Source organism: Xiphias gladius, chromosome 3, assembly GCF_016859285.1.
Source record: "Xiphias gladius isolate SHS-SW01 ecotype Sanya breed wild chromosome 3, ASM1685928v1, whole genome shotgun sequence".
Taxonomy (NCBI): Eukaryota; Metazoa; Chordata; class Actinopteri; order Istiophoriformes; family Xiphiidae; genus Xiphias; species Xiphias gladius.
This window is the reverse complement of record NC_053402.1, coordinates 10,505,569-10,532,323: the sequence shown is the minus strand read 5'-3', so window position 1 is coordinate 10,532,323 and position 26,755 is coordinate 10,505,569. Positions and strand designations below refer to the sequence as shown.

Sequence of the window (26,755 nt, the reverse complement as noted above, 5' to 3'; positions counted from 1 at the left end):
ATCAGTTTCGACAAAAACTGAAAGGTCGAACATTCATGAGTGTAAGAGTTACTGCTGGGCTGTTGAACCAGACTGTAGTAGTTTTACCTGGGTAGACTCACAAACTGGCAAACTGGATATACATTTCTGGTGTAAGAGTTCATGAAGCCTGATGGCTGGGAGATGGCAATACAGTCCAAGCAGCATTCATTTTTGCTGCAGGGCTGGGAGAACGGGGACCTGTGTGCGCATTTTTGCGAAATCTAGTGGCCCTGAGCACTTGTTAGAAAGGGTGCGGAGGTATTGTTCCACAGGAAACCACAGATCATTGTTTTGTGTCCTGTCTTTGTCTCGGCTGTGTTGCTCTGTGCTCGTTGTCTCTGACCCCTGGCAGCCACATGAGTCACATTGAAGGTCACCCCTAAAGCCGCCTGTTTCTCGCAAATATGACCTGTGATGTCAACTTTGAACACATTTCACACAATTCTAAGCGGCACTAAGTGATCTTTGACCTTTGTTATCCTGTGCTCACCAGTGGCATTTCTAGCACATTTATCCCTTTGAGGACAGGAGCTTCAAAGTCTAATTTTCCCAATAGAGAAGAGCTGATTATTTAAAACACCGTTCACTCAAAAGTGGTAATGTATCACTGCTTTATCATTAATTTTGTCTTGACAACTAGGTTCAAATATCCTCTGATGCAGCTCCACACTTGCAGTTGTTCTCTGCCCGAATGAGAGGGTGAAAATGCGACGAATCGTTAAACTCCAGTGGGTGAGGAGCTTCTGGATAATGGCTTTTAAAAGACAGATAGCTCAGACCCTGGTGAGGTAATCAATGACCTTATCAGCCACTGCAGATTTAGTGTTATTGTCATCTTGCGGTATGGAGCAGTAAAAACCTTTCTTGTTACTCCTCTGAGCCTCTGTGAAAAGTGATCCGTCTGAAAAAGGTGTTCTCGGAAAACTTCCACGCATCTCAGTCATATGATAAGGAATCCTCGTTGAGGATATTAAGTATAGCTTCATTTATTCAATGAGCAGGAACCTTTTTTTTTTTTTTTCGAAGGAACAGCTTGTACGCATACAGTCAGAGCTGTACAAGTCTTCTCCTGCGCCTTCTCTGCAGGGGTTGAATACCTCGCTCCAGGGCTTCATAATAGCTCCAAAGGGAGAGGATTCACCATTTACTTTCACCACCTGGGTTTAAATCAACAACGTACCCCCTTTAAAGCAGAGATCCAGGATGGGACTGCATGTTCTGCATTTGGCGTGCAGAACATTTGGCCAAATAAGTGTTTGAGTACACTGAATTCAGTGTCTTCAGAGTGAAGCTTAGCTAAATTGCTTTAGTGAAATTAATTGTTTTTCACTTGGTAAACAGAGTGCTTTTCAGAGTCTCTCCCTCCGTCTGTGTCTTTAATTTTGTCCCGTCCCTTCTCTCTTCTTTTTCTTAACCTTTTCTGACAGCATTCATTAAATGCCACGCCAACAATCAGTCGCATGCCAGAAAAAGGAGGGGACCAGAGTGGTGTGTGAGTGTGTGTGTGTGTATGTGCCGTTTTTTTTTCTTTCTTTCTTTCTTTCTTTTTTTAACCAGGACCGTACCTGCTGCTCTGCCGCGACAGATCCAAAATCTTGGCTCTCTGATCTGTGTCTCTGTCCCTCTGGTTGGCAGCCTGTACAGCTTGGACGTTAAAGATGCGGTGAGACTGGGATTGAAAGATCATCTCACAACATCACACTTTCAATAGTACAAAACGACAAAAGAGAGTCTCAAGTGCCTTACAAAATGTGCCACTTCGCCCTGAACTACTCTGTAGACCTCAGACCAGGTTTACTCTCCATCCTTTAAAAGCGGGTGTGGCCTGCTCTACAAAGTGCCAGGGTGACATTATCTAGCCAAGGTGCTGACGTGTCAGTCACCGTGCCGGGTGAGAGGATCAAAGCAAACTGAAGGGCTCCGGTCACCTGGTTTCGTTTCTTTTTGCTAGGCTATTATTTAAACCAACATAGTGAAGCAAAAAATAAATAATAAATGAACAATGCTCTAATGAAATAAAAATGATGCCTTCTTAACCACCAGCATGTTAGCACTTTCATTGTGATCATGCTGGCGTTTAGCTCAAAGCACTGTGTGTAAGTACAGAGGTGCTAGCATGACTGTAGACTCTTATTCTTGTTTTTGTTTTAATGTCAAAAGCTATTTATACTTTTGCTTGGAGCCAGTGTGCACAACCTTAACTCCAAGTTATGTTAGCTAATCGTTGACTTCATATTTGGTTTCACCATTGTAATAATGTGCAGTCACTGTTAGAGTTAATTTCATTAAACAATAAACTGTGATTATTGTTACTAATTTAAATTCAACGGCATGATGTGAAACGTGTCCTGTGGCTCGGTGTATTTCCTCCGCTATTCACTCAGTACGGTGCAGAGCTTGTGGTTAAGTCCTACTAGACTTTGAATGTCAACCTCAAAGTTGTAAATAAATAAACCCAAAAATATCCTGTGTTTTGTTCAGGAAGCAACTGCAAACGACTAAAATTCCCTCCCAGTTTTTATATTTTACTGCTTCATCACAAGTTTAATGGAATTTTCCTCCTTCCATAAAATGGCAATAAAACCAATTATCATGCATTAGACGTGACACTAAAAGCCAAACAACCAAAGCTGGCACAAAGCTCTAACCTTCAGAAGGCTCTAAACAAGCCCATGCACCTGACTGCCCTGTGAAATATGTAAACTGCCTCTAACGCCCTTCCTTCCTGCGAATCGAGACACATAATTCACCTGGGTGAGGTGCAGCTGGATGACACTGCATTAAAATCAATTTTATCTACTACAGGAGGGCCTGTATTCTTTATGTTTTTTTTAAAGCCAAATCGGGGGTCTGATCCCGCGCCGCAAATCTGTTCACTCTGCAAGTCCATTGGACACTCTGTCAGCTGGTATTATAAACTGTACGGCCTCCTGAGTACATGAGAGCACGAGAGAGTTGTGTTGCATGAAGTCTCTGCCGTCAGCGTCTGAATCCACGGTGCTTTGCGCACATCGTTTCCTGAGGAAAAGCAGACAAGCCGCAGCTACGGCCATGAAACTACTGTACATCTATACAATTCGGCAGGGCGAGCCCTGCAGCCTCTGCAAGCTGCCATGACAAATTTTAGTGTCTTGGTCTCCCAGTTTTAATGCTGCCTCAGTGGCCTCTATACAGTCTTACATTTCCTCTCACTGCATCTCTACAACCACCACCCGTCACTGCACAGGCACCCTGAAAATACCTGCTCTATTTAACAATCAAAGCTGTTCCTTTACAGACTACGTTATTTACATTTTCCTCAAATTTTTGTCCACTGCAAGCTGTCCGTATGTGGATTTTTATACGTTTATGTGTTCATGTTTTTGTTTTGTCAAACGGCACGTTCTTATTCATACATTGAGTCTTTCGCTTCGTCGCTAACTTGCAGCAAAATTGACGCAAAAGGAACACACTTCTGACATTTCATCATCACATTGTTAAAAGCATACATTTGAATGTAAGTATGCCACCACCAGATGCCGTTCCTCCGAACATATATTCTTAAAAAATGTCCTCCAACCAGGTAAACTGGGAATTGGAAAACTGTGGCATAAAGAATTATGCAGTGATTTTGATCTTGTGGTGACCATCAGGTTTGTACTGTAATATTTCTGCCCACATTGGATTTAAATTCATAACTTACACCTAACACATTTACATGATAATATTGGTAAAATTGCACTTGTTTCCCCCACAACTCCTCCTAGTGAAGCCTCTGTCCTCTGATAACTGGTCATGATCGTTGGTGGGAAGCCAGTGGAGGTTCCCGTTTACTTAGTCATGCGCAGAAGCCATAAGATTAACTTCTCTCCAACTGTTTAAAGGACGGCAGCTCTACATCCATACTCAGTCACACTGATGATGCTTTGGCACGGACGGTGACCTAACGTCTTCTTCTTCCCTCATCACCTAGTGTCACGTACAGAAATCTGAACTGACGTGTGTGTCTTTAATCAAGTCCAAACAGGCTAATGGGACATTTCATTACCCAGAGGACCAAGTGAGCATGAAAACACGCTAATTAAAGCCTGACTCATGTCATGTGCGGGAAATTGTTGACATCACAGGATGTCTTGACTAAACTCCCAGGCTGCCTATACCTTCCCACCCACACACACACACACACACACACACACACACACACACACACACATACACTTTTCTCTATTATCTCTGCATCTGCAAGACAACCAATGTCTGTGTTAACGCCTGTATTGCTGCATATGTGTGTGTGTGTGTGTGCGTGTATGTGTGTGTGTTGTGTGAGCTGCTCGGCAGTAGACCCAAGAGAGGGCTGAGTCACCGCTTTGTGTGTGTGTGTGTGTGTGTGTGTGTGTGTGTGTGTGTGTGTGCGTGAGAGAGAGAGAAAGAGAGCCCATTGCGTCATCCTTGTCCGTACTGCCACCCCTGAGGCTGAGTGGCATTATTATTTATGATGAGCTTGGAGGGCTCAGCTAAATGGATGAAGTTGCGATTAGCCCTATGTGACACTTCCCATATACACACTGTGTGTGTGTGTGTGTGTGTGTGTGTGTGTGTGTGTCTCCGCCTAGTAACCAAGTCTCTCATCTCCATATAGATGGCCTGGGGGCAGAGGGGATGGGTTCTATTATAACTTGAGCGTGTTTGAATGTCTGTGGCGTGCTATTCTAGGTATGAGCGGCCGCCATGGTACCGTCCAGTCATCCACAAAAACATAACAATAATGACGAGACTTCAACGAAGGCTATTGTGTCTGGGTGTGATTTTTTTTCACCGGTGTAGAGATTTGCACGATGTTTGAGATAAGTGGAGAGGTAATGAAGTCTCGCAGTGTTGTGCCGGTCGTTTCTGTCGAACCGGCACAGGACGCTGACTGCACAGGTTTGAAAGAACTGGTTACCTGTGTCTGGTACACAGTCACATCACAGATGGCTTTCTGTCTTGTTTGGGTTGCTGCTTGCCAGTCCCGACTAAATATCATCCAGGCTCCACCTTTTTGCTGAGATGAGAATTTTCTGGCTGCAGACAAGATAACAGTAAGCAAGAAACACAAACACCAGAGAAGACAGCATCATTTGGTAAAGTAATTGATGTGACAGATGTTACGAGCATATTTCTTGACCATCTCGAAAATTTTGTCTGTCAGGAAATTTGTATTTGTTCTGAAACTGTTAATAAATCCTTTCATATAATAGGTCTGCCATTCCATCTTGTTTTGTGGTCACAAGCATGTCTGCTTTTTCAAACTGCAGATAGCAAAATAAGGTTGGCTAATATTCTATATTTCTTTTATTGTCAAAAAAAATCCCATGACCCTCCCAATAATGAACTGAAATGTGTTCCTTCATTATCATAACAATGGGCACTGTAGTTTATTTTGAGTCAGTCCCTCATACATGGCCCTACTGCTTTAAATACTCACCACGTCACCAAATGTGTGTTCATCTGCAGCTGAAAATAGTGCCTACAAATTCACAACTTACTCCTATACGCATAACATTTGCTAAAAACTACAGCGCCCAGATGTTTTAGGATATTACTGAGACTTTTAAAAAAAGTAAACCATGTTCCTGACTTCCTGACTTTTTTTTTTTTTTAATTTACATTACATCTTTGGTGGGAACCAGTGGACTTGGGGCTGACTGCCACAGGGTTGGGAAGTCGGAAAGTATTGTGAGACGGGCTAACACATGGCTGGTTTTTTGTCTTTTCGTGGGAATTGCCCGCAATATAGCTTCTGCTTGCGGGCAAATCAGCCTCACCAAACCAATCTGATGTGTTTACTTAAAAAAAGTATTTAAACAGAAAATTTGAAATTACCCCACAAGGATTTACTCAGCTGACTCAACTAGCTATAGGCCATACGGTGTATGCAGAAGTTAGCAGTCTGTTTTTCAGCATTCCGTGTTTTTCTGTTTGTTTTTCTCCATCTTCCTCTGCCTCTTGCTTCATTCAGTTTCTTTCTGCCTCTCAGTCCCTTCAGATAAGGAGGGATTTTCTGTTTCTCTCTTTCTCTATCCGTCTGCTTTCTGCATCTCAATCACTGCTCTTCTCTTCCACTACATCCTCTTTGTCTGATATGAGTGTGTGTGTGTTTTACTGTGTGTGACTCATTCTAAATCTGGATGTGTGACCCAGAAAACTATTCATAAAGAATATTTCATCTCACGTCTATATGATTATGAATTTTTGTTCACAATATAGTATTTCTACCGTCTGACATTCTTGTGTCTCATATCCAGGATAGGCAGACAAAATCATATTAACCCTTCACTTCTTTGTTAATACAGTTTGCATACTATTCGCTGTATTTTTTGGGCATAAACAAAATATATAATCATTACATAACTTTTGTAGGTTTTTTATTTCCTTGGGAGCCTTGATTCATTTTGCTTTAAAATGTCAAATAAAAAAATTATGATTGTCAGACCTATTTTATAGCTGACAAATGCTGCTAATTGGTAGTCAACCAAAATAATCTTTGTAATTTGTAACTATGTGGTCTGAAATTATTTTGTCTAACCCCACATCCAGGTATTCTCAAACAGAGCTGACACTTGCAGTGTGTGAAATTTCATGTGTGTGCATATACAGTACTTTAGGTGCGTGTGTGTGTGTGTGTGTTTTCACAATATCCTACCCTGCAATAAAGAGAGCTCTCTTTTCTCTTCCTCTTGTTAACTAAAAAGGAAAATTCAGGCAAGTCAGTCAGCCGTTGGACGTATCACTTGTCACTGCATGTATGGACAGAACTTTTACAGCACAGAAACAAAACTTTAAACAAATCGTGTCTGTCATTCCACACATTAGACATACAGGTTCTTTTACTGTTAAAATCAACCATAAATAACTACACCTCAGCCTCAGATTTTCATGTGAACCTCCCCTCATATTTCATTGGCAGCGTCTGGGATCATTTTGAATGCACTGTTTACCATTGGAAATTTGGTGAGAACTCATAACCGTGTCTGACATAGACTGAAGCTGATATTTCCGGAACTGCAACGTGCTGTGAAAGACGACTGGAGTTTCCAAAACCACAGAGGGATCTTGGGACTGTACAGTAACTCTGCTTGCTTTTTTCTGACTTTTTTTGACAGTGCTGAAGCTAGATGTTTAGTACTTCTTCTTGTCTGCATGATGTCAGGATCTCAGTCAGCATGCAGAGCGGCCTTTCACAGCTCCAAAGGGCAGCCATCCCATGATCCACAATCTATATTTTATATGAAAAAGGATTTAATTCATTCTGTTTTGTAATAAAAAAAATACCGCAAAGTAAAGAAAGATTTGGAAACATGCTTTAAAACAAATTGCACACACAATTGTAATCACTCAAAGAGGATCCACAGGGATTCACTACATTCAAATAAAGCTGGTAGAGAAGTAAAGAGCAATTCAGCAAGCGCACAAATTAATTGTCTGTCTCCCATAACAACATGACAGACTGCAGCTTTTCTTATCTTTCACTTTGTAAGTCAGTTGTTTTTACTGTCTGACAACATATGAATTATGTAAATTTCCTTGATGTTATTTTTTTTTTAATTCGTCCTGCAAACAGCAGCTCTCCACTTTTCCATCAAAGAAACTCAAGGGCACCATCTTGTCCACGGTTGTCTTAATCTGCAGGACATTGCATCATTCTTCAGAGTCAAGTGTCTGTCCTGTGTGGCGTTTACTGTGCTCATCTCTGCGAATAACTTATGGTTTTTTGGGGAGCACTGTCGCTGTGACTTTGCCTTCCAGGTAAAAAGCATTTTGAATGTAAATGGGATTTGGTCTAAACAAAGAATAAATCAATAGCCTTACTCCATTAGTCTTTCAATGTGCAACACACAATTTAAGAATGCAAAATAGCCACAATAAAGGTCTGAGACACCAAGAATCGATAAGAAAACGCTTTGCATTAACAGTTTCAGCATTCAAAGTAACATCGTAACACTTTGAATATTCTGATGCACAGAGGAGGAAAAGTTTGGCTTGTAATAATACAAATGTTGGACTAGTGCCCCCATTCAACCCATATAAGCACAATATAAACAGTTATTTTTTCTATTTGTGTTTACTTGTCATGATGTCAGCCATTTGAACATTTACTTACTTGTCTGCTCACAGAAAGGGTAAAGCGGTGGTGGAGAAGAGAGTAAATCTCTGTAACACCATGTTGGACTTCCAGTATTTTTAAGTATAGTTCACTATCAAACAAGTATAGTTTGTAAGTAAAAACAATGTGTGTGTACATTTTTATGTTTAAAAAAAAAACAACTTTCACTGCTTTCATCAAACATGTGATGGTACCAATTTTAAACTCTTAATGTGCATCTTGATGAAATGCAGTCACCTATATTGGAAGTACAGATTACTGAGGTAGTTCCCAGTTGTTTTGAAAAAACACATGAAGTGGTTAGTTTAGTATAACAGCTCAATTCAATACATTGAAGTTAATCCAGAAAGAAACCACTTTGCATTTTGCTTGATCCACAGCATATGCACAGTAAGCCGAGATCAAAGCGGCCTGTTTAATGAGCCGTAAGTGACATACTTGATGTAAAAGACAAACTTTTGAGTGTATACATGCTTTAGATACTGTATGTTTTTGGTGTTCATTTCGTTTGGTCACACATGCAAATTTGGGACAACGGATTTAAAAACAACTCCATTATTCAGCTGTTTGATAACTGAGACCAGGTGAGTGTAAAAACAACAAGGAAAATGGAGACAAACCCTTTGACCTTTGGTAGTGTTTAAGTCAAAATAATTCAAGAGAGGCAGCTACGCTTCAAGATAGTCCAGATGTCCAGGCCTTGGTGATGACCTCCTAAAGAACAAAGAGTTCAGCCAGTCAGGCAGCTGGCTTTTCAACATGAGAAGAATTTCAAAAGCTTGAGATGCAAGCACATGAATACGAATACGTAAAAATGTCTCTAGAAATGAGAAACCCAAGAGAAAAAGAAAAAACTCTTATCCAATCAAGCTTTGTCTAGTCCAGTAATGAGCAACATCATGCACATTGATTGATTTTCATGCTGAAAACTGCCATGCGTCCCCCATCAGACGAGACAGGACAAGGTCAATCCCACGATGCATGAGTCATAGTTTGAAGTTCAGACGTTCACTAAAACTGTCAGCAAGAAGTAACCCTAGAGGGAAAAAGGTGGTGCAGAGCCAAGTCTTTGCTGTGCTAACAGGACAGATTTTGTGAAAACTGTTATTTTTGGCATTTCTTTCATAGTGCACATTCTGGTTCAAGTCATGATTCTTTAAGGTGAGGGGGGCCAGTTTTTCTATTTTAATTTCTTATTTTAGCCGGTCTTTTCTCTGACTTGATGTGTTACAGTAAAATAAAAATGATGCCAGGCCTGCTCTGTTTTTTCCAGAAGATGACCAGACTAGCTTGTGCTCTTACGTCTTTCCACTGGAGAGCTGGTGCTGCCACTTTTCCTCTGTGCTGGCAGCTTGCTCATCTTGTCCTTCGGGTCTTTAAGGCTGTAGAGACTGCTAAAGGTGAAGGTAAATGGAGCCTTTCCTTCTTCCTGCCTGTGTGCTTCCTGCACTGATACCGTCTGGTTCTGGGAATGGGGATGGAGCTGCGACTGTATGTTTGACTGTGTGTGGAGAAAGGAGGCCTAGGGTTTTGGATAAGGATGTTGATTCTGTGACTGTTCGGGTCTCTGCGCCGCTAGAGGCTGTTGAGAAAGGAGGCTCTGCTGGCTTTGGGAGACTTTGACCTGCTTCCACCCAGTTGCAGACCTGACAGCACACGCTGCCAGTGGAGCACGTGGCCTGGATAGAGGTCTGCGAGGAGATGAGGTATTATCCGAGACCTGGAAACTACCGTGGAGCACCTTGCTTTCTGCTTGGTTCAACTGACGGCTTCCCTGGGGAGGAGCTCCCAAAGGCTGGGTGGCTGAGAGAGGTCGAGGGTATCTGGGTGGTGGGGAAGGGGAGGACGCCCCACTGTCCTGCTGCTGTCGTCTTGGAGGCTTGGAAGAACTACGGAAAAGCTATGGAGAAGAGAAGAAAAGAGAAATGAAGAGAAGAGAATTAGAAGAAATGTATAATTTATGTAAAAAGAGGTATCAGTGCATTTGACAAGGGTTTATTGTAACAGACACCATACCACACTAGTGTGCTTGTGACCTATCTACAATTAAATGTAAAATTTGTACGCTCACACATGCTTTGCCGAGTAACATAAAGGCTTTGTTGCAAATGGAAGAGAGAGGTACATGGGTGCAAATGTGAGCTCTGCTTTATTGCCACTTTTGTTAATATTACATGACTGAAGTGAGTTAAAACATGCCAACAACACCTCACTGACTTCAACAAACTATTGTTAGATAAAAAGTGTAGACTCGGGCCAATGGTAAGTGAGTTAGACGTGAAACTATCAATCTTTTACAGATTCATTAATACTGCATCAGTGTGAGCGTGCGTGCCGCTTCATTAAAAGTATGTCACTTTAATTCACACACAGTTTCCTTGTTCAATAATGAACACGTGTCGTGTGTTTCAACTTAGTGACGCTCTGCTGGTGCATACTGAAAAGACACCTAGAGACACACAAACACACACAGAATAGAAATGTTAAGCTTGTATAGTGCACCTCTTCCTATATAGACAGACAGACAGACAGACAGACATGTAGATAGACAGATAGATAGATAGATAGATACTTTTAGTTCCAAAAGCCCATTTAAACACACACACACACACACACACACACACACACACACACACTGACTTTGTTAAATATTTGACACATTCAAAGAGCCGACTGTTCAGGTAGCTTTGGGGCTGACTGAGCCCCAACAGATCTGAGCTAATGACTGTAACCCCATGAGTCCAGCAGCTGAAATTCTGCAGCAGAGTCATTTCATTTGGTTCCAACCTCCTGCTGATATTGTATTGGCTTAGTCTATCCAGCATGTTAATGTAATTTGGGTATATACAGTGAAGCAAAACTTAGTATGACTCAAAAAGTAATGAATATTAATGGACTTCACGATGAAATATTAATGATAAAATTTGATCTAAATGATATATAGAGAAACAAACTTGTCATGTAGGATTTTCATTGTTAACTAATTAAAAAATGGGCCATTAAAAGGACAAAGTTGATAATTTGGGAAACATGCTTATTCAGTTTCTTACCGAAAGTAAAATGAGGAGATTGATGCCACTCTCACAACTGTATGCTAATGTAGCTTAGCACAATCACTGGAAACGGGGAAGCAGCCGGCCTGACTCTGTCCAAAGGTAACAAAGTCCACATACCAGCCCTTTTGAAGATCAATGTAAAAATGACAAATTGGTTATGTGCCGGCTAGTGCCCTGCAAGCAGCAAGAAATATAATGTGTTAATCAGTGAGCTTTAGAGGTGGTGGTAGAAGGGATTTTGTTACTTTTAGACCAGGCTAACTGTTTCCCCGTTTCCCTGTTTCCAGTCTTTATGCTGAGCTAGCTTCAGATCTTGCTCATAGAACCACAGTCATTGGTAAAGATACACATCAAACACGTGAGTGGTATCAATCCTCTCATTTCAACTCTCTTTTTCTTTAAAGCTTTAATTCATAATTTTTAAAAATCAATATCTTCATTTTATATCCTTTGGTATGGTGCAGTGTGGTGAAACACCAAAGGTCCGTCAGAACTAACTTCTATCACTTCAATAAATAATAAATGAATATTCACACATCTTAATTCACACACGATAAAACATCTTTACAAGTATGACACAAACAAAAACACACAAACACAAAAATGATGAATGATGAAAGTCACTAACTGCAAAAGTTTATCAAAGACATACCAACAGTTTGATATTACTTTTTTATGAAATATTGTTGTAAAGATGTACAGCATGTCCTCTAAAAAAATGCATAAACTGTGAACTGTGCTGAACCTTTATGTCACTGGTGTACGCTGAACAAAATACTGTTTGGGAAGTTAAAAAGTACAAATGATTGTGGCTTTAAAAGTTATTTTTTGTCAAAGGATGAAAACATTTGCTGTCTTACTGTTCATACCCTCTGTCCCTCAGTCTCTCTGGTTGACTGGGGCCTGTCTCTCCTCTCCACACCACCGGGTTTTAGTGCTTTGTCCACAACTTTCTCTTTGTCTGGTTTCTCAGAAGAAACCTTCTCTGGATTAAGGTCACCAGTGGACAGTCGCTTTGCATCCGTTGCCTTCTTGGTTGATTCACTTGGAGTCACTCCTCTGTCGACCAGTCTTTGTCCTGCTGATTGGTTTAGCACCTGTTTTCTTTTAGGGGCTTGGGGTTGGGCCTCCTGGTCTTTGTCTACTACCTCTGTCGATTCTTTAGCCTGTTTAAGATGGTCTGCTGTTCTCTTAGCTTCATCGCTACTTCTCCTACCTGTACCCTGGGTATCTCGCTCTGTCCTCTTTGCCACTCTCAGTTTCTCCCCCTTTTCACCCCCTTCTCTTCCATTTTCTTCATTTGTGGCCTCCTTCTCCTCCCCCATTTTCACTTTCTCAAGTAAAGAGGAGGAAGTGGACACTCTAGCAGGCCCAGACAAACTCTGTGTTTCATTACTAGAGGTATTGCTGTCTGTAGTGCCTAACATAGTAGTACTAGTGGTGTTATTTATATATGCAGGACTGGTGGCAGTGGTGGTAATGGTTGTAGCATTTGGGGTATTTGTCTGTGTGAAGCTATCATGATCCACTGTCGTCCCGTGGTTGCGAAAAGCTGCTCGGTCGAAAACAGGTTCATGGAATGAAGAGTCACTACATTCATAATACTCCTCCGAGGTGGTGGAGACAGTGGAGCCCCCCCGCGGTGAGATATACCCGTCGCTAACGCCGGGCGTAGGCATTCGTGAGGCTGGAGTGTATGGCCGTGGTTCCGGTGTGTGCATTCGTGAGTCTGGGGTTGGCATGCGTGGTAAAAATCCATCTGGAGTAGGAGTCCGTACCACAGCGGTTAATGGCCGCGATTCTTGCTCAGCGGTCCGTGAACATAAGTCTGGCATGTGTGTGTCCAAGAAATATAAGCGTAGGGGTCTTTCAGGAGTGTGTAAGCTTCCCTGTGCTTTGGGGGTCTGTTGGGATTCTTGAGAGGTGATACTGAGGTGTTTATGTTTTGCCGTATTTGGCTTATTGTCTGTGTGGTGGGCTGATGTGACACTCGGATTACCTTGCTGACTGTGCGTACTGTCATCGCCGCTGTCTTTGGATATGTGTGAGTTAGTTGTTGCAGGAACAGAAGTGTGTATCGAACCTTTTAAAGAGTCCACAGTCTCCAACATATCTATATCAGGTGGATCCAATTCACAATATGACATTCTCTGACGTTCATGAGGTCTTGCAAGGTATGTTGTGCGTTGTAACACATTTTCACTTTTTTCATTTGGCACTTTACCAAACTCACAGCCTATAAGGGTTTTTTCTGGGGCCTTGGTGTCTGTCTGTACTGTGGCTGCACAGTCTGTCTCTGTCTTTGGGGTTATTTTGCAGACTGCTGATGTCAAACTCTTTGGCTCAACTTCTTTTGGAATTATTTCTTGAATATTCACATTTTCTGCCTTTGGTGCATCAGTTATCAAAACATTTAATTGGGCTTTTGGTTTGGTTCCAGTGGCTGATTGCTTTTTTTCCTCACCCTCTGTCTCTTGGGAAGTAACATTCTGCTTTTGCTGTGAAGCTACTTCTGGGCTTCCTGTGTTCTCACTGTCTTTTTGAGCTCTTGTTTTGCTCCCACTGTTGTTCTGCAGTTGTGGGACAGTCTCTGACTCTTTTTCTGGTGGTGTCTGCACCACATTTGCTACATCAGATGTACTGTGGACCACTAATTGCCCCCTGCTGGCCAAGCACTCAGGTCTCTTTACAACACTAATCTCTGGCAGCTTCTTGTCGCTGGTGCCATCGTCTTTGATAACTAGCTGGACAGTACGAGGTTTAGGGATGGGAGGAGTTGAGGTCAAAGAAGAGGATGCTGAGCACGGAGGTAGGGGAGGATTTAGAGTCGTAGAAGAAGACATAAGAGGAGGAAGGGAAGATGAGCAGCTGGTGGAGGGCACAGAAGTGTAAACACTGGTAGCTGTCCTTGACTGCACTGTAAAAATAGGGATGTGATTTTTCTCACAAAGGGAGGGGGAACTGACCGACTGAGGATGCATGGCAGAAGCAGAGGAGTTGGAAATGTGGCTGTAGAAGGTGGGAGTCTGGATGTTAGGAGTCATTTCAGTGGACTTGTGTGGCTGCGTGTGAACGGCCTGTATATGTGAATCTGTCCGTGGCAGCTCTGTTTTTGTTTGTCTGTGTTGTTCAGAGTTTGACTTTGAGTCGGTGGGACCGCTCAACTCCAGGGTATGTTGAGCACCCTCCCACTGTACACAACAGCACTTTGTGCGTTTAAACTAGTTTCTGCTTCCTTTTTAATGTTTGATCCTGGGAGGGACTGTGGCTTAGGACTTTCTGTGGTGACAGTTTGTGTAGTGTATGAAGGCCTCCCAGTGTTAGGAGTGGATGTCTTGCTACTGGACTGTGCATTCAGATGAGCGTTGTGGCCTGCATCTTGGTTGATGGGTGTGTGTGAATGCAGTTTATTCCCAGTGTTCAGAGCCTTTGTTGTGTCTTTGTCTGGTTCGGACTTTTGCCCAGACTCTGATGATTTCTGTTCAGGTGCTTCTCCTTTAGGTTTGATGTCACCCGGCTCTGCTTTGAGTTGTGTTGGCTGGACACTGTCTACCAAAGACTCTTCAGCTTTTGTTTTATTTTGAGTTGGCTGGAGTTTATTCATTTTCTCGGGTTTAGCAGTAAGCTGTCTGGGCTGGGCAACCTCTGGCAGGGTTTCCTTAGGCATGCTGAATGGACGGCTAAACCTGATTGCTTGGCTTGTTTCAAACATCTCAGATCGCTGCAGATGGACCTGAGTTGGTTTGTTGGCATCCCGAATGTTAATGAACCCAATTACATCACTGGGGGGGTCAGGCTCTGGCCAGGTGGGCAGGTATGAGATTAAGCATGCCTTCTCTAAATTGGTAAGTCCAGGATGGAGAGGAGGCGCCTCCTGTATAGCGTCTTTAGTATGCCTCCTCTGCCTCCTCTTCTTGGTTTCTGGGATCTCTGGGTTCCTGGAGTTCTCTGAATTTTGGGGCTCTTTGGGGCTATTGTGGCCAGCAGAGGGGATCAGGCTGGGGTTGCATGAAGCAACCAGTGCATATTTGGGGTTATACAGTTTCCTAGCAACAGCAGCAGAAGGAGGGGCGACAGTGGCTGGCTGTGGGAGGGACTCAGGTTCAGGCGCCGTGGCGACCTGCCGGAGGTCAACACAGCTGGATGTCATGTTAAGGAAGCGAAACAGTCGGTCGAAAGCATCCACTGCCTGGCCTGTAACCACGGTGATGAGGTTTCTGTCCAGCCGTGAGGACATCCAGGTGAAACTACACAAAACATAGAAAATACAAAGTTAGACCACATTAAACTACACCAAGACCAAGACATGACAAAACAAATGCCACTTCAATGAAAATAAACTGAGGCTAAGTAAACAGCAGTAACTCAACAGGGCAGGTAGATTCTGGTAGGAATCAAAGAATGAAGCAGGTACCTTCTCCTCACTTAAAATACAGTTTACCAAGTGACATATGTGCTGTTGTTATGGCGTTGTCAAATAATGACTATGAATTTAAAGTGCGGCCTCTAAGGGTGTTTGAAATATGTAGATAAAGTATCAAGCTTCTGCTGATATCTATGGGTTGCAGTAAGTCATTGACTACAAAGGATTTACAGTCAAATATCAAATATGAATACTTAACGTTTGATAATTTTCATTAATGTTTATTTGCCCTTTCACTTGATGCCCCCTAAAATTGGTATGTGTAATGAACCATATATGCGTGATGGTTCACGCACATAGATGTTTATAAGCTTCATTTAACCTAAAGTACAAAGCCCAAACTCCAGTTACTTACGAACTGCACTGTACGTGCATTTATTGCTCTTGTACACTGAACACATTTACAACCAGTTTATCTAGTTTGTAGAGAATGTTACAGAGCATTAAGAGACAGGGTGCATTCATTCATATCTGGCCACTTCACGCTCATGGAACCACAGAAAGGTGGAGCACACAGAGATAATCTGTTTCTTTCAGTCATTGTCTTTCCCACTTTATCTCTTCCTCACATACCTGTACGACCCAGACACAGCTTTGTCTCCATCAATGAACATGAATCTGTGTCCCAGTTGCCCTCTGACCTTGGTGCACGACCTAGTGTAGAACTCTGCTCCTTCTGTGCAGCGAACACGAAGGTGCTGTAAGGCATACACATACACAAAAGGTATATTTAATCATACCTCCTCCACATTAAAAACTAATTCATCTGTGACCTGTGTAATGCAAGGCTGCAAAACATGAAAAGCAGTTACTTCATCTTGTAACACTGTGGCATTTTATTTTCAAAGTCTAGAAAAGAAGAAAATTAACCAGAAATTACATTCACATCAAATATTCATAAAATCAAGTGTCAAGTATACAAAAACAAAAATTATTTCTTTGATTTTTGAGGTGACCTTCTCCTCCTCTTTGAATATTCATTGACTGATTGATGGCCAAGGTGTATGTAAATAAAAAATTGCAAAAATTAAATAGACTTGTGGATGCTCTTCCATTAGATTACTGTAATATAATGATTTCTTTAAGAAAGCATGCTCACAATAACATGGGTGGGGCACAAGTTAGGTAGACAGATACCAATTACAACATATCCGTAAAAACTTAGGGCACATCTATCTGCATAAAACTGACACTGAAGCACTTTTTAACTTAACTTTAGCTAAATCCCTTTAGCCAAACAGGTAGTAGGTGCAGTAATTTTCCACTGGCCACCCTTAACTTAAGCAAATTGCTTCGCATTTACAAACTGCTGAGCAATAACACATATCAGATCCAGTGTAAGTGCTGTGATTAAATCTTGCCCAACCAACAACATTTTAATTGCCATGGATTCTGGTTCTTAAACTCTGCCTTGTCTTTACTTGATTTTAGTGCTGCGTTTGACGATGTGAACCACATCATTCTTGTTGATTTTCTTGACCAAATTTTTGGTCTTTGTTGGAACTTGCCTGTTTTGATTGTGTCTGTCAAAAAAAAAAAAAAAAAAACAGCAGGCATACTGTAAAAACAAATACTTCTGTATCGGGCTTCCCTAGCCTCGGTCCAGTTTTTTTATGGTTCCTGCATATGACTGCAAATAAAACTGAACTGTTGACAAATGTAGGTTGCTTTTTGAGAATGTTTCCATAAACTTGATGGCTGCCCAATTACAAAATCACAAAGTTAAGCATTTAGGTATAATAATTGATCCTGTATCCTCTATAGTTTGAATTGTGTTTTGGAGTATTTGCCAGAGAATACAAATGCTACATCCCAAATCAGCAGTTGGATCCTCCAATGTCTGCATTTCTGAATGGAAAATGTCATTATGGGCCAAAAATATGTCCTATTTCAAAGACTCCTCCAATTGCATTACCTTGGTGTACTGTTTGCCATTTGTTTGAACTCTTTCTAGTGATAAACTAGAACATTTTGACTTAATGATTTTCCCCAGGGCCACCCAGACACACCATTATTTTGGTCTAAGTTTATGATGGTCTGTGATGGTTCTAACGAATATTGAAATTATGATGGTTTTTGAGGGTCTAGTCACAGGTTCAGCCTGGCCTTTAGGTCCTCTGAAAGATGCAACTGCAGGTCTCTTGGAGGGGGCAGGCCCTGAACTGTGATGCAGCCAAAGAAAATATATAACCAGTTGTATTGATACAGCAGACTATTCCTGGTATGGCTTATCTCACTTTGGAAAAATTTGTTTTCCTCCATCCTTTGGTCCCACCTTTCACTTTCTCTTTCCCTCATTACATTCCTTTGGCTAACTGATTAGATAAAAATCAGCAGATTTCATTTGTGTGTGTTTATTCAGCTCTAAACTGTGGATGATGAATGCTCAAGCTGTCATACAAAGAATTTAATGTGAACATACAACCAGGAGACAAACTTTAATTGTGTGGATCCGCCCATTTTGTGAAAACACTAAGACTGCGCTTCAAGTCTACATCTGTGGGTCCCTGTAACAGATGTTTAACATATCCAGAAACCTCTTTAGACATCCGAAGAGTAAGAAGAATCTGGCACCTTTTTGCTACGTCAGCTCATCTCACCAGTCATCTGCTTCTCCTCCCATCCTATCTGTCGCCTCCTCCCCCACTTCCCTCTTGTCACTTACAGCTTACAGTAAAAACTCAAGCTGTTCTCCTCCTGCCAGTCAACCTCCCACTCAGCAGGTCAGGCTCCGCTATCGAATTTTCTGGGATACCATGTAGTACCCACGGTGATAAGCTTCTGTCAGAGACTCATGATGGAGGACCTTTTACAACATAAATGGTTATACACATTTCTTTGTAAGAATAAGCTCTGCTCCAGAGGCTGCTCCCCACAGAATCAAAGCAGCAGCAGCATAAGATTCACCAGCGCAATAAATCGCTCCGGTGTTTTAAAGGGCAGACCCCAGCACATCTACAGTATACGACCAAGATATGGATACCTAAAATTGTTGTGACCAATTGTGTTCTAGCTATGTTGGCTGTCAAACACACTTCATTGAGCTCCATTAGAACACTCAATCTATTTCTTAATACACAGCTTTCCGAGGAATGTCAGCCTCATCCACTTGTCATGTGTAACTGTCATATGTCATATAAACATATGTTTATGTTTATAAAGCACAAACTGCCAAATGAGACTGTGGCATTTTCTGCTGTTTTGCTTATAATCCAGATCCAGACGATACTGAAAGTCTGTCAGGGTGTTACTGCCTTTGCGTTTCACTTCAGTTAATCCAAGGCATAAACTGACATATGGGAGTTTGTGTGTTACATTAAATTGTGAGTGCCTGTTCCTTTATATCTCCGTGATCTCCATGTGTGTCCGTCAACAGGTCTGTCACCCAGTTATGCAGGTTTGTGCACACCTAGTCTCGCATAGCCTGACCTATCTCCACAGCGCTGTGTCTGGCAGAATGGTCTGGCGGCACCCATCATCCTTCTGCTATGTGGGGAAAAAATGGCTTGTTTGTCTTTCTTTAAACCAATCACAATCGTCTTGGGCAGCAGTAAGACCAGGATGCAGCGACGGTGCCCCTGCAAAATCGTTTTCAGGAGGAACTTGTTTTGGTGGAATATTTGCATGTGGGGAAGCGATCGTTGTCATTAAAATGGCAAATTCCTCGCAAACAAAATGCCACAAAAAACAGTACAAGACAAATATCAACTGTGTGAATGCACGATCCAAGCCTTCGTCCAAATTTGCCATTTTTCAGCGTGTAGGTCGGTACCTCGGAAGTTGTCTCCTGTAGCGAAAGGGATTTTGAAAACGGTGACAGGCAGATAGTGGAAGCATGAGATAAATACATCTTTTTGCATCTTCAACACCTCACTTCTGCCTGCCAAATGTTGAAAGTAGTGTAAAGTAGTGTATACTCAACAGTAAACATCACTTTGAACATCATTAGTTGAGCACATAGGGAGCCTCTACTGTATGTAGGACTTTTAAACTTTCTTCCTAGGGGAAGGAGGACAACTCAGCAGCACTGAAGCAAGAAAATGAAAAGCATGACTTCCAACTACCAAGCAGATCAGTGTTAGATGCTAACCACTGTTCCATATCATCATTATCAGCTGCTGTTCCTGGGAAATAATGACACCTCACCAGAGATGTTTGTATTACGTTTGTTGGTTTGGCAGTGTGATCAAAACACTTATGTCTTAATAATCAATTCCACAGAAAACACTTATTATTTAATGTCCTAACATGACGAAATTCTGTTTCGTAACAGAAAACACTCAAGGTAAACACAACTCGGTAGCACCTGGAAGAGTTTGCTGGTTATTGTTTGAACCCTAATGTGTGTGTGTGTGTGTGTGTGTGTGTGTGTGTGTGTGTGTGTGTGTGTGTGTGTGTGCGCGAGGGAGAGAGAGAGAGACATGGATAAGTGCACATGCAAATGGCATGTGCTTTCACAAAAATCTCTGGATGTCTTTCTTTCACAAGAATTGGTACTTACTGTGTTCTACAACAGTAGTTTACAGATGCTTTTCAATCTCAAAATGAGGTGATCATTTCTGTTTTGCACAAAAGGTTTTAATTCACATGTAATCTCTGTGCATTTTCGAACATCTGGGAATTCTCCCCTCCAGCCAAAGGTCATAGATTCACTCTCATCAGTGAAACGTATAATATATATATAGTTATAGTTCCTTTTATATCTCTATAAAAAGGAACTATAACAATTTAACCTCAAGGAGCTGATTATGAACTTTCATTTTTTGTCAGCTTATTATTTAGGTTATCACGACCCATTGTTGCCCAAGTGCAACATACAAATGGTGATATTGGTTGGTCAGTCTGTCTGACAGTATCGTCCATAGCAAAATATCTCAACAACTACTGGCCAGATTGCCATGAAATGTGGTCCCCAGAGGATGAATGTTTATGTTTTTAGCAATCAGGTCACAATTTTCATTTGTACGAAGGAAGCATAAGAATCTAATTGGAAAATTGAAGTGCAATTTACTGACCACATACTGACTCGTCAGTTAATTTTTCTCATTTTTTTTGACATTAAGTACAACTTGGACTTGTTCCTTAATGCTGAACATCAGCTTGCCATGCAAAAATGGTCGAGGGGACGATACTGGCTCACCTTGAGGTGTCCGGCGTGCATGTTGGCCCTCTGACACATGGACAGGAAATGAGGTAGGGCTGTGCGTTCCAGCAGGATGTAGACAGAAACCCTCCTCTTGAAACCGGCATTTAGCAAATCTCTGAAGATGTCAACATCAGTGAAGACATCCATCACCACTGCTATCACCTGGTGACACACACAGGTACACAGTATAGTCCAGGCAGATGGGAAATACTCTTATATAGATGCACACATATCTATTTCATGCATGCAAATTAATGACTACATACATGCAGCCACTTTATCACAGTACAGCAGGATCAAGCCGCACGCCTGAGGTCACTCCAACTATACTTGTATATGCAAACATCATACAGTGTTTACCCTCTTCTGCTAAAACAAATATGATTCAAGTTGTCGCACAGGTTTGAGTAAAATATGATCCCACAAGTGTTCCTGTCCAAAAGAAATCTCTAAAGACAGTAATTAAGGGAACTTATGAGTGTTCCCCCAGCCCTCCCCTTATATGTCCCATATATCTTGGTCTTCTGTCAGAAGCTCTCCGGGGAAAATGCCCACAGGAAGTTTCAATGAAATACTTGCCACTGAGAACAGCTGCTACAAAATAAAACGTCGTTAACTTGTGCCTTCAGATGAGTCAGCTGCGTGAACACACACACACACACACACACAAGCATACCCTCATGTAAATGTACCCTGGCAGTAATGCACACACCCATGCAAATATCCAGCATAACGCTCCCGAGTTGCCGGGACAGTTACAGTGTGTGGTGCGTCTTTCAGTCCCCGATAAAGCCGGGTGCACTTTCCCCTTGATTATCTCATGTGGCCTGTGGCCTGCGTCCTGCACTCTGACCCCTCAAACTCTCTGAGAGCCAGGGCTGCTCGTAGTTCACGTTGTGTCAACATTACAGGTGACATTTTTTTTTTTTTGACAGGGCTACAGCAAGGTCATGGAGAGAAAGCGGCCGGTAAATCCTCAACCTCAACCGCCACTGGGGCATTTAAGAGGCTTGTAAGATTTTTTTTTCATGCAGTGACACAGGCGCGGGAATGTTTACAGGTCTTCGAGGAGCAGACGGAGCTAAATAGAAGTACAGTAAACACAGACAGTAACCTCAACTTTTTTGGCTATAGTTACTATCAGTGATGATTTTTACGCCTTAAATGCTTCTGCGGGAAGATAAGTGAAGAAAGTAAAACGTAGGGTGTAGCAACGGCAGCAGCCTAGACTGACAGGGCGTTGCTAAAATACGAAACCCAGGTGTAGGTCTTTGTCCAGTACCAGCGGCCCCACTTACTTTTTGCGCCTGCGCGATCGTCTTCCTGACAACCTCCTTGATGTGCGCCTGACCGTCCAGAGGTGGCTGCGTGTAAACGGTAGCGCGCGTCACGCCCCGGTAAGCATCGCTGTCGGGCCAGCCCAGGTCCAACTGAGGTGTGGATGTGTCCGACAGCTCGGGCCAGTAATGCAGTGACAGCGGGGGCTCGTCGTCGTCGTCGTCGTCCCCCGCATTCCCCGGGAAGATCTCCGAGCCCGGGTCATAGGGCTCCACCGCCCCGGCGAGGGTCTCCAGCTCCGGGTCTGAGAGGAAACCCTGCAGGCCGCGGTCCTGCAGGTACTCGAAGAACGCCTCGCGACCGTCCCGGAGGAGAGCCTCCAGTGCGACCCGCTGGTCTTCGCAGTAGAGGAACTCCGGTTTGGACTCGCTCGCCCGCGGGTTCACGTGGTTATCGTCGAGGCACTGTATCTGGGACAGAGCCATGCCTGGAGCCCAGAAAACACTTAACAAGGCACTACACTAAAACTTCAAAAATCCACCAAGTTTCAAAGGAAATTGTTCTCCTCCTAAACTTCACCAGACCTTGGGTGAAAAAAAAAGCTGCATCAGAGCCTTGTGAGGGCTCCTCTGTGGTTGAGCCAGCCGAGCAGTTTGTCCCGAGACTTGGTACTCAGTACTTCACGCAGTCCACCCCCCCACCCCCCACTTCGGTCAGCCTTGTGACTCCTGTGACCGGCCACGGGGCATTAATCTCTCCGCCGTTGTCATTCCCGTTACAGAATGAGAGACCTCACCGGCGAGTGAGGGAGTGAGACACCGTCGGCGGAAACGCCCGACAGGTGTGACCCTGATGCGCAAAACACACCCACCCACACACATACAGAAACAGGCAGACGTTTATCACGTGACCTGTAGCACTTTCCAACAGATCCTCTGTTTGTTTGTCTGTCTGTCTGTGTGTGTGTGTGTGTGTGTGTGTGTGTGTTTGTGTGTGTGTGTGTGCGTGCACTCTGGGGTGAGAGCTGGAGATAGAAGTATGTGTTGGAGTTTGACTGGAGGAAGGAAGTGATTAGTGAAGCCATCCCTCCCTTTTTCCACACCTCATTAAATCATTAGCCTGGCAACTCCCCACACACACACACACGAAACATCATCTGAAAGCCATCAGCAGTTCACAGGTAACCTGTGCGGTGCAGTTTTACCTGTTCTGTCGGGTCTTGTTGATCCTCCTGCCAGGATGGCGGAGCCCCGGCCTGTGTTTCGAAGAGCTCATAATGATGCACACAATTACTTTAAAGAGGCAAAAAAAATAAATAAATAAAAATGAGAAGGCAGATAACGAGGGATTAATGTGGTCTAAAAAAACATTAACTGGGGACAGACTGTTAAGTGTTTGAAAAGTAACCACTAGGAAGTTCAGTACTTCGTGTCTTAAACCGCAATCTACACGCTCACCTACCCAGCTCATCTTGACTCTGACCTCTGAACATCAGGCCGTTACCTTTAGTGTCGGCAGTGGCTCCAACTAAATTCCCTACCTTGATCAAATTAGGAAGTTGAATTTACGCAACACAGAAAAACAAGTGTTCACGAGGAAAGCAGCCGAATCAGACACATGGCCTCTAGGTTTTAAGCTAGTGCACTGTATATCTTCCACACTGAAATAACTTTAAACGACCTCACCTCACTTGATTACCAGTGGATAACAGTCACACGAGGCAGCCTGGTTTGATCTTTGAAGTTTTGTGCTATCTAATGACTTGTCAGTAGCTTCTCTATGAGATCGCGGGAGAAAACGAGCTGGCGCTGAAGGCTGAAGGTCGAAATGAGTGGGACTTTGCAGTTGGGATGCACAGTAGCAAGGTGCTCACTGTCAGGTGTTCATCAGTCACCATGTGTGCATGAACATAGATTATTGGGTGAAGTAACAGAACAAATTAATGCAAACTAATCTTGCTGGGATACTAGTTTTGCTGCAGTTGTGTGAAGAAACATTGAAGGATCTGTTGCCTCTTGTTCAGTTTGGCACGAGGAACTTGGCCATTAGAAGGTGTGGACTTACTGACATGGACGATTTCCTAGGAGGCGTACAGGAGGAATTAAACTAGGCTGTGTTCAGACTGAAAGCAGCATTGTGGAAAAAAACAGACAAAAAAAACAAAAGAACTGCAGTCTCCTTATTCCAATGGGGCACGGTGGGGGTCCCGATGTAGAGGACTCAGACAAAGTAACACAGGGTTATCTGGGATAAAAGTTGAAACAGCGTCATCTGGCAATCAAATACTCGCAAAGTGCACCTTCCTGGTACATTAGGGTGCATTGGAAAAGCCTTCAAACCCGTAGATACATTTCTTAAACCGGCCTTCTAGATTGTTTTTCATCGCTGTCTCACTGCTGCCCAAAGAAACACGCCCATGCAACCCATGGTGTTTTTCTTTAACATGCTTGATGAAGTATTGTGATAGGGACAGAGCAGAGTAATTTCACAACACGGATAAGTTGGGCCCAGCCTCTTGCGCACACGGCATATGCTGTAGGTCAGTCTCTGCAGGCTAGAATGAGGTCGGCTGCATCTCAAGTGATGTGAGCCACGGCTTCAGACCTGCAGGCTGGAGAGGCTGGGCTTTGGAAAAAGCGATTTGGCTTCTTGGGCGCAGCATTACCTGATGTGGCTGTCACTGCACATTTGTAACCGGCTGAATCTCTAGCTGGTATCTTGCTGACTCATCCACTGTCCATTTCACCTTTTGATTTTTTTCACTCGCCGACTGGCAGCATGTGACTGATCATGTGATCAAGTGTTCGGCTGCTTTAAACGGTGGTGGAACGGTTTGTGAGCCGGTTGTGGTAATTTCAGTCCGTCGAACTGGTTCAACTGTTTCGCTGTATTTGCCTCTAAGCCTGTGAATATCACCGATGTCAAAGCTCACACACCTTCCCCCGCCCCTTGCTCTTTAACTGCCACTCTCATTTGTACAGTTGACACACTGCTTCCTCACTCTGCCTTTCCATCTTTCATCAGTATTCTGCTCCTTCCTTTCTTTTCTATCGTCTCTCGCCCTGGCCCATTTTTCACTTTTGAACATTTTTTTGTCCCGTGTCTCTACTTCAGTTTTCCTCCTGTTTGTCTCTGTCTTCCACACTTTCCTGCTGTCATCTGTTACTTTTAACTGAGCGTTTTGCTTTGTGACTGCGTGTCAGTGGCGTTTAGCAGTCTTATGTTGTCTGACTTGTAGTGTATGGCACAAATATGTCATCGTAAATGTGTTGGCCTGTCTACCGCACGCATACCACAGCCCTTTTATCTGCGGCAAACACACTTTTCAAAAAAGAACCAAAAACAGCAGTCTATTTCTGGTTAGACCTTTAAGTCCTTTCTTCTTCTCCCCTGCTGGATGCCGGTGGTTTATTGACTAACTGTCATTGGCAAGCCAGAGGTGACTCTGCCAGGAGAAAAGAATAATGTTGTTTGTTAGGGAAAAAATACAGAAGAGTGAAAGAAAACAGGACAGAATTGATTTATAGGATGTAACCCTGCCTCCTGCTTCATTTCAAACATTACAGCCTGGTGGAGAAGCAGCACTGTATTCCTCGCATAGCACCTGTCAACCGTCAGAGCACAATGCGCTAACTTCCATAATGACATATACCGAGTGTGGGTGTGTGTCCGTCGCCAGTTGGGGTGCCGCTCAGTCGCGCACACGCAAACAACGCACTCAGACCTGAAATTATGTTGACAACAAGAATTAAATGACAGAGAGATTTCTCTTGGCATGTACATAGTTTATACACGTAAATTTAATATGTGCCGTCACACACTAATTACGATATTATTAGCATTTTAATAGTGTAACACAGTATTAAATGCAATTCGGTGACGGACAAAATTGTGTCTATGGCTGCAAGTAATGATTACTTTCATCATCGACTAAACTGTTACCATTATTTTACAATTTTTTTGATTAATCGTTTAGTCTATAAAATAATCAAAAAGCAGTCAGCCCATTGCAAGGTGTCAGAGCCAGTCTGATGTCTGCAAATTACTTGTTTTAGCCAAGCAACAAAAAAAAATGCAAGGACATTTGACAGTCATTTGTGGTCTTTTCAGCACTAACTTTGTGCAATAAAATGGAATTAAATGCAATTAAGTGCTCGGCCATGACATTTGGTGTGCAGCTTGTGTGTAGTGTGCCGTGATGCACAGATTCCTTCTCTCGCTCCGTGCCAAATATCGTAGCAAATGTCATGAAAATGCAATTTACACTTGAAATTACGCGTGGCATTTTGTGCATGGAATTTCATTCTGTGACATTAAAGGGACTCGTGGCATAAGAGGTGTCACAAAGTGCTGTACCGGGTGTATTGTTTCACTTCATTATTCTATTGGAATTGCTGAAAAAATGGGAAATCTGGGCTGTGACTCAGAGGTCTGAAACCGGGCTATAACTGCAGATGCAGGGGTTAAAAAAAAAAAAAAAAGGGCCTACGAAATCGAAAGTTTCGAAATCGAAACTTCTGGCAGACACAGACAAACTTCACCAACAAAGGGGGACAGTAATCACAATTTAAAAGTGTAGGAGTATGATGGACGTACTGTATGGTTGGCTACAGCATTACTATCAAGTGGAACCTCACATACCCCACTTTTTGTATAGACTTTCTAGTCGTTAGTATATTTCAGTAGTTGAAGTCCTCTTTCACAAAGTG

The 26,755-nt window shown here is 42.8% G+C and overlaps 2 protein-coding genes across 2 annotated transcripts; both read right to left on the bottom strand.

Moving 5' to 3' along the window:
* Positions 1-10,556: 10,556 nt before the first annotated feature.
* On the bottom strand, positions 10,557-14,344 carry LOC120783815 (uncharacterized protein PB18E9.04c-like). The gene is made up of 3 exons (XM_040117069.1): positions 12,551-14,344; positions 12,069-12,382; positions 10,557-10,592 (listed from the first exon to the last, which is right to left on the bottom strand). Exons 1-3 carry the CDS (start codon positions 14,241-14,243, stop codon positions 10,557-10,559), a joined length of 2,043 nt encoding a protein of 680 aa, XP_039973003.1. The 5' UTR covers positions 14,244-14,344.
* LOC120788048 (protein FAM83G-like) lies at positions 14,344-22,689 on the bottom strand. The gene is made up of 4 exons (XM_040123521.1): positions 22,067-22,689; positions 20,763-20,930; positions 16,196-16,320; positions 14,344-15,446 (listed from the first exon to the last, which is right to left on the bottom strand). Exons 1-4 carry the CDS (start codon positions 22,529-22,531, stop codon positions 14,360-14,362), a joined length of 1,845 nt encoding a protein of 614 aa, XP_039979455.1. The 5' UTR covers positions 22,532-22,689; the 3' UTR covers positions 14,344-14,359.
* Positions 22,690-26,755: the final 4,066 nt, after the last annotated feature.

What these genes read in the sequence shown, in the direction of transcription:
- LOC120783815 (XM_040117069.1), bottom strand. Translation starts at nt 14,243, where the DNA reads ATGACTCCTAACATCCAGACTCCCACCTTCTACAGCCACATTTCCAAC. An exon ending in GCCTGCTAGAGTGTCCACTT is followed by an intron (nt 12,383 to 12,550) that starts CCTCCTCTTTAC and finishes CTAAGAGAACAG; the next exon opens with CAGACCATCTTAAACAGGCT. An exon ending in GAGAGACTGAGGGACAGAGG is followed by an intron (nt 10,593 to 12,068) that starts GTATGAACAGTA and finishes GTGTGTCTCTAG; the next exon opens with GTGTCTTTTCAGTATGCACC.
- LOC120788048 (XM_040123521.1), bottom strand. Translation starts at nt 22,531, where the DNA reads ATGGCTCTGTCCCAGATACAGTGCCTCGACGATAACCACGTGAACCCG. An exon ending in CGATCGCGCAGGCGCAAAAA is followed by an intron (nt 20,931 to 22,066) that starts GTAAGTGGGGCC and finishes GTGTGTCACCAG; the next exon opens with GTGATAGCAGTGGTGATGGA. An exon ending in GCTGTGTCTGGGTCGTACAG is followed by an intron (nt 15,447 to 16,195) that starts GTATGTGAGGAA and finishes TGTTTTGTGTAG; the next exon opens with TTTCACCTGGATGTCCTCAC.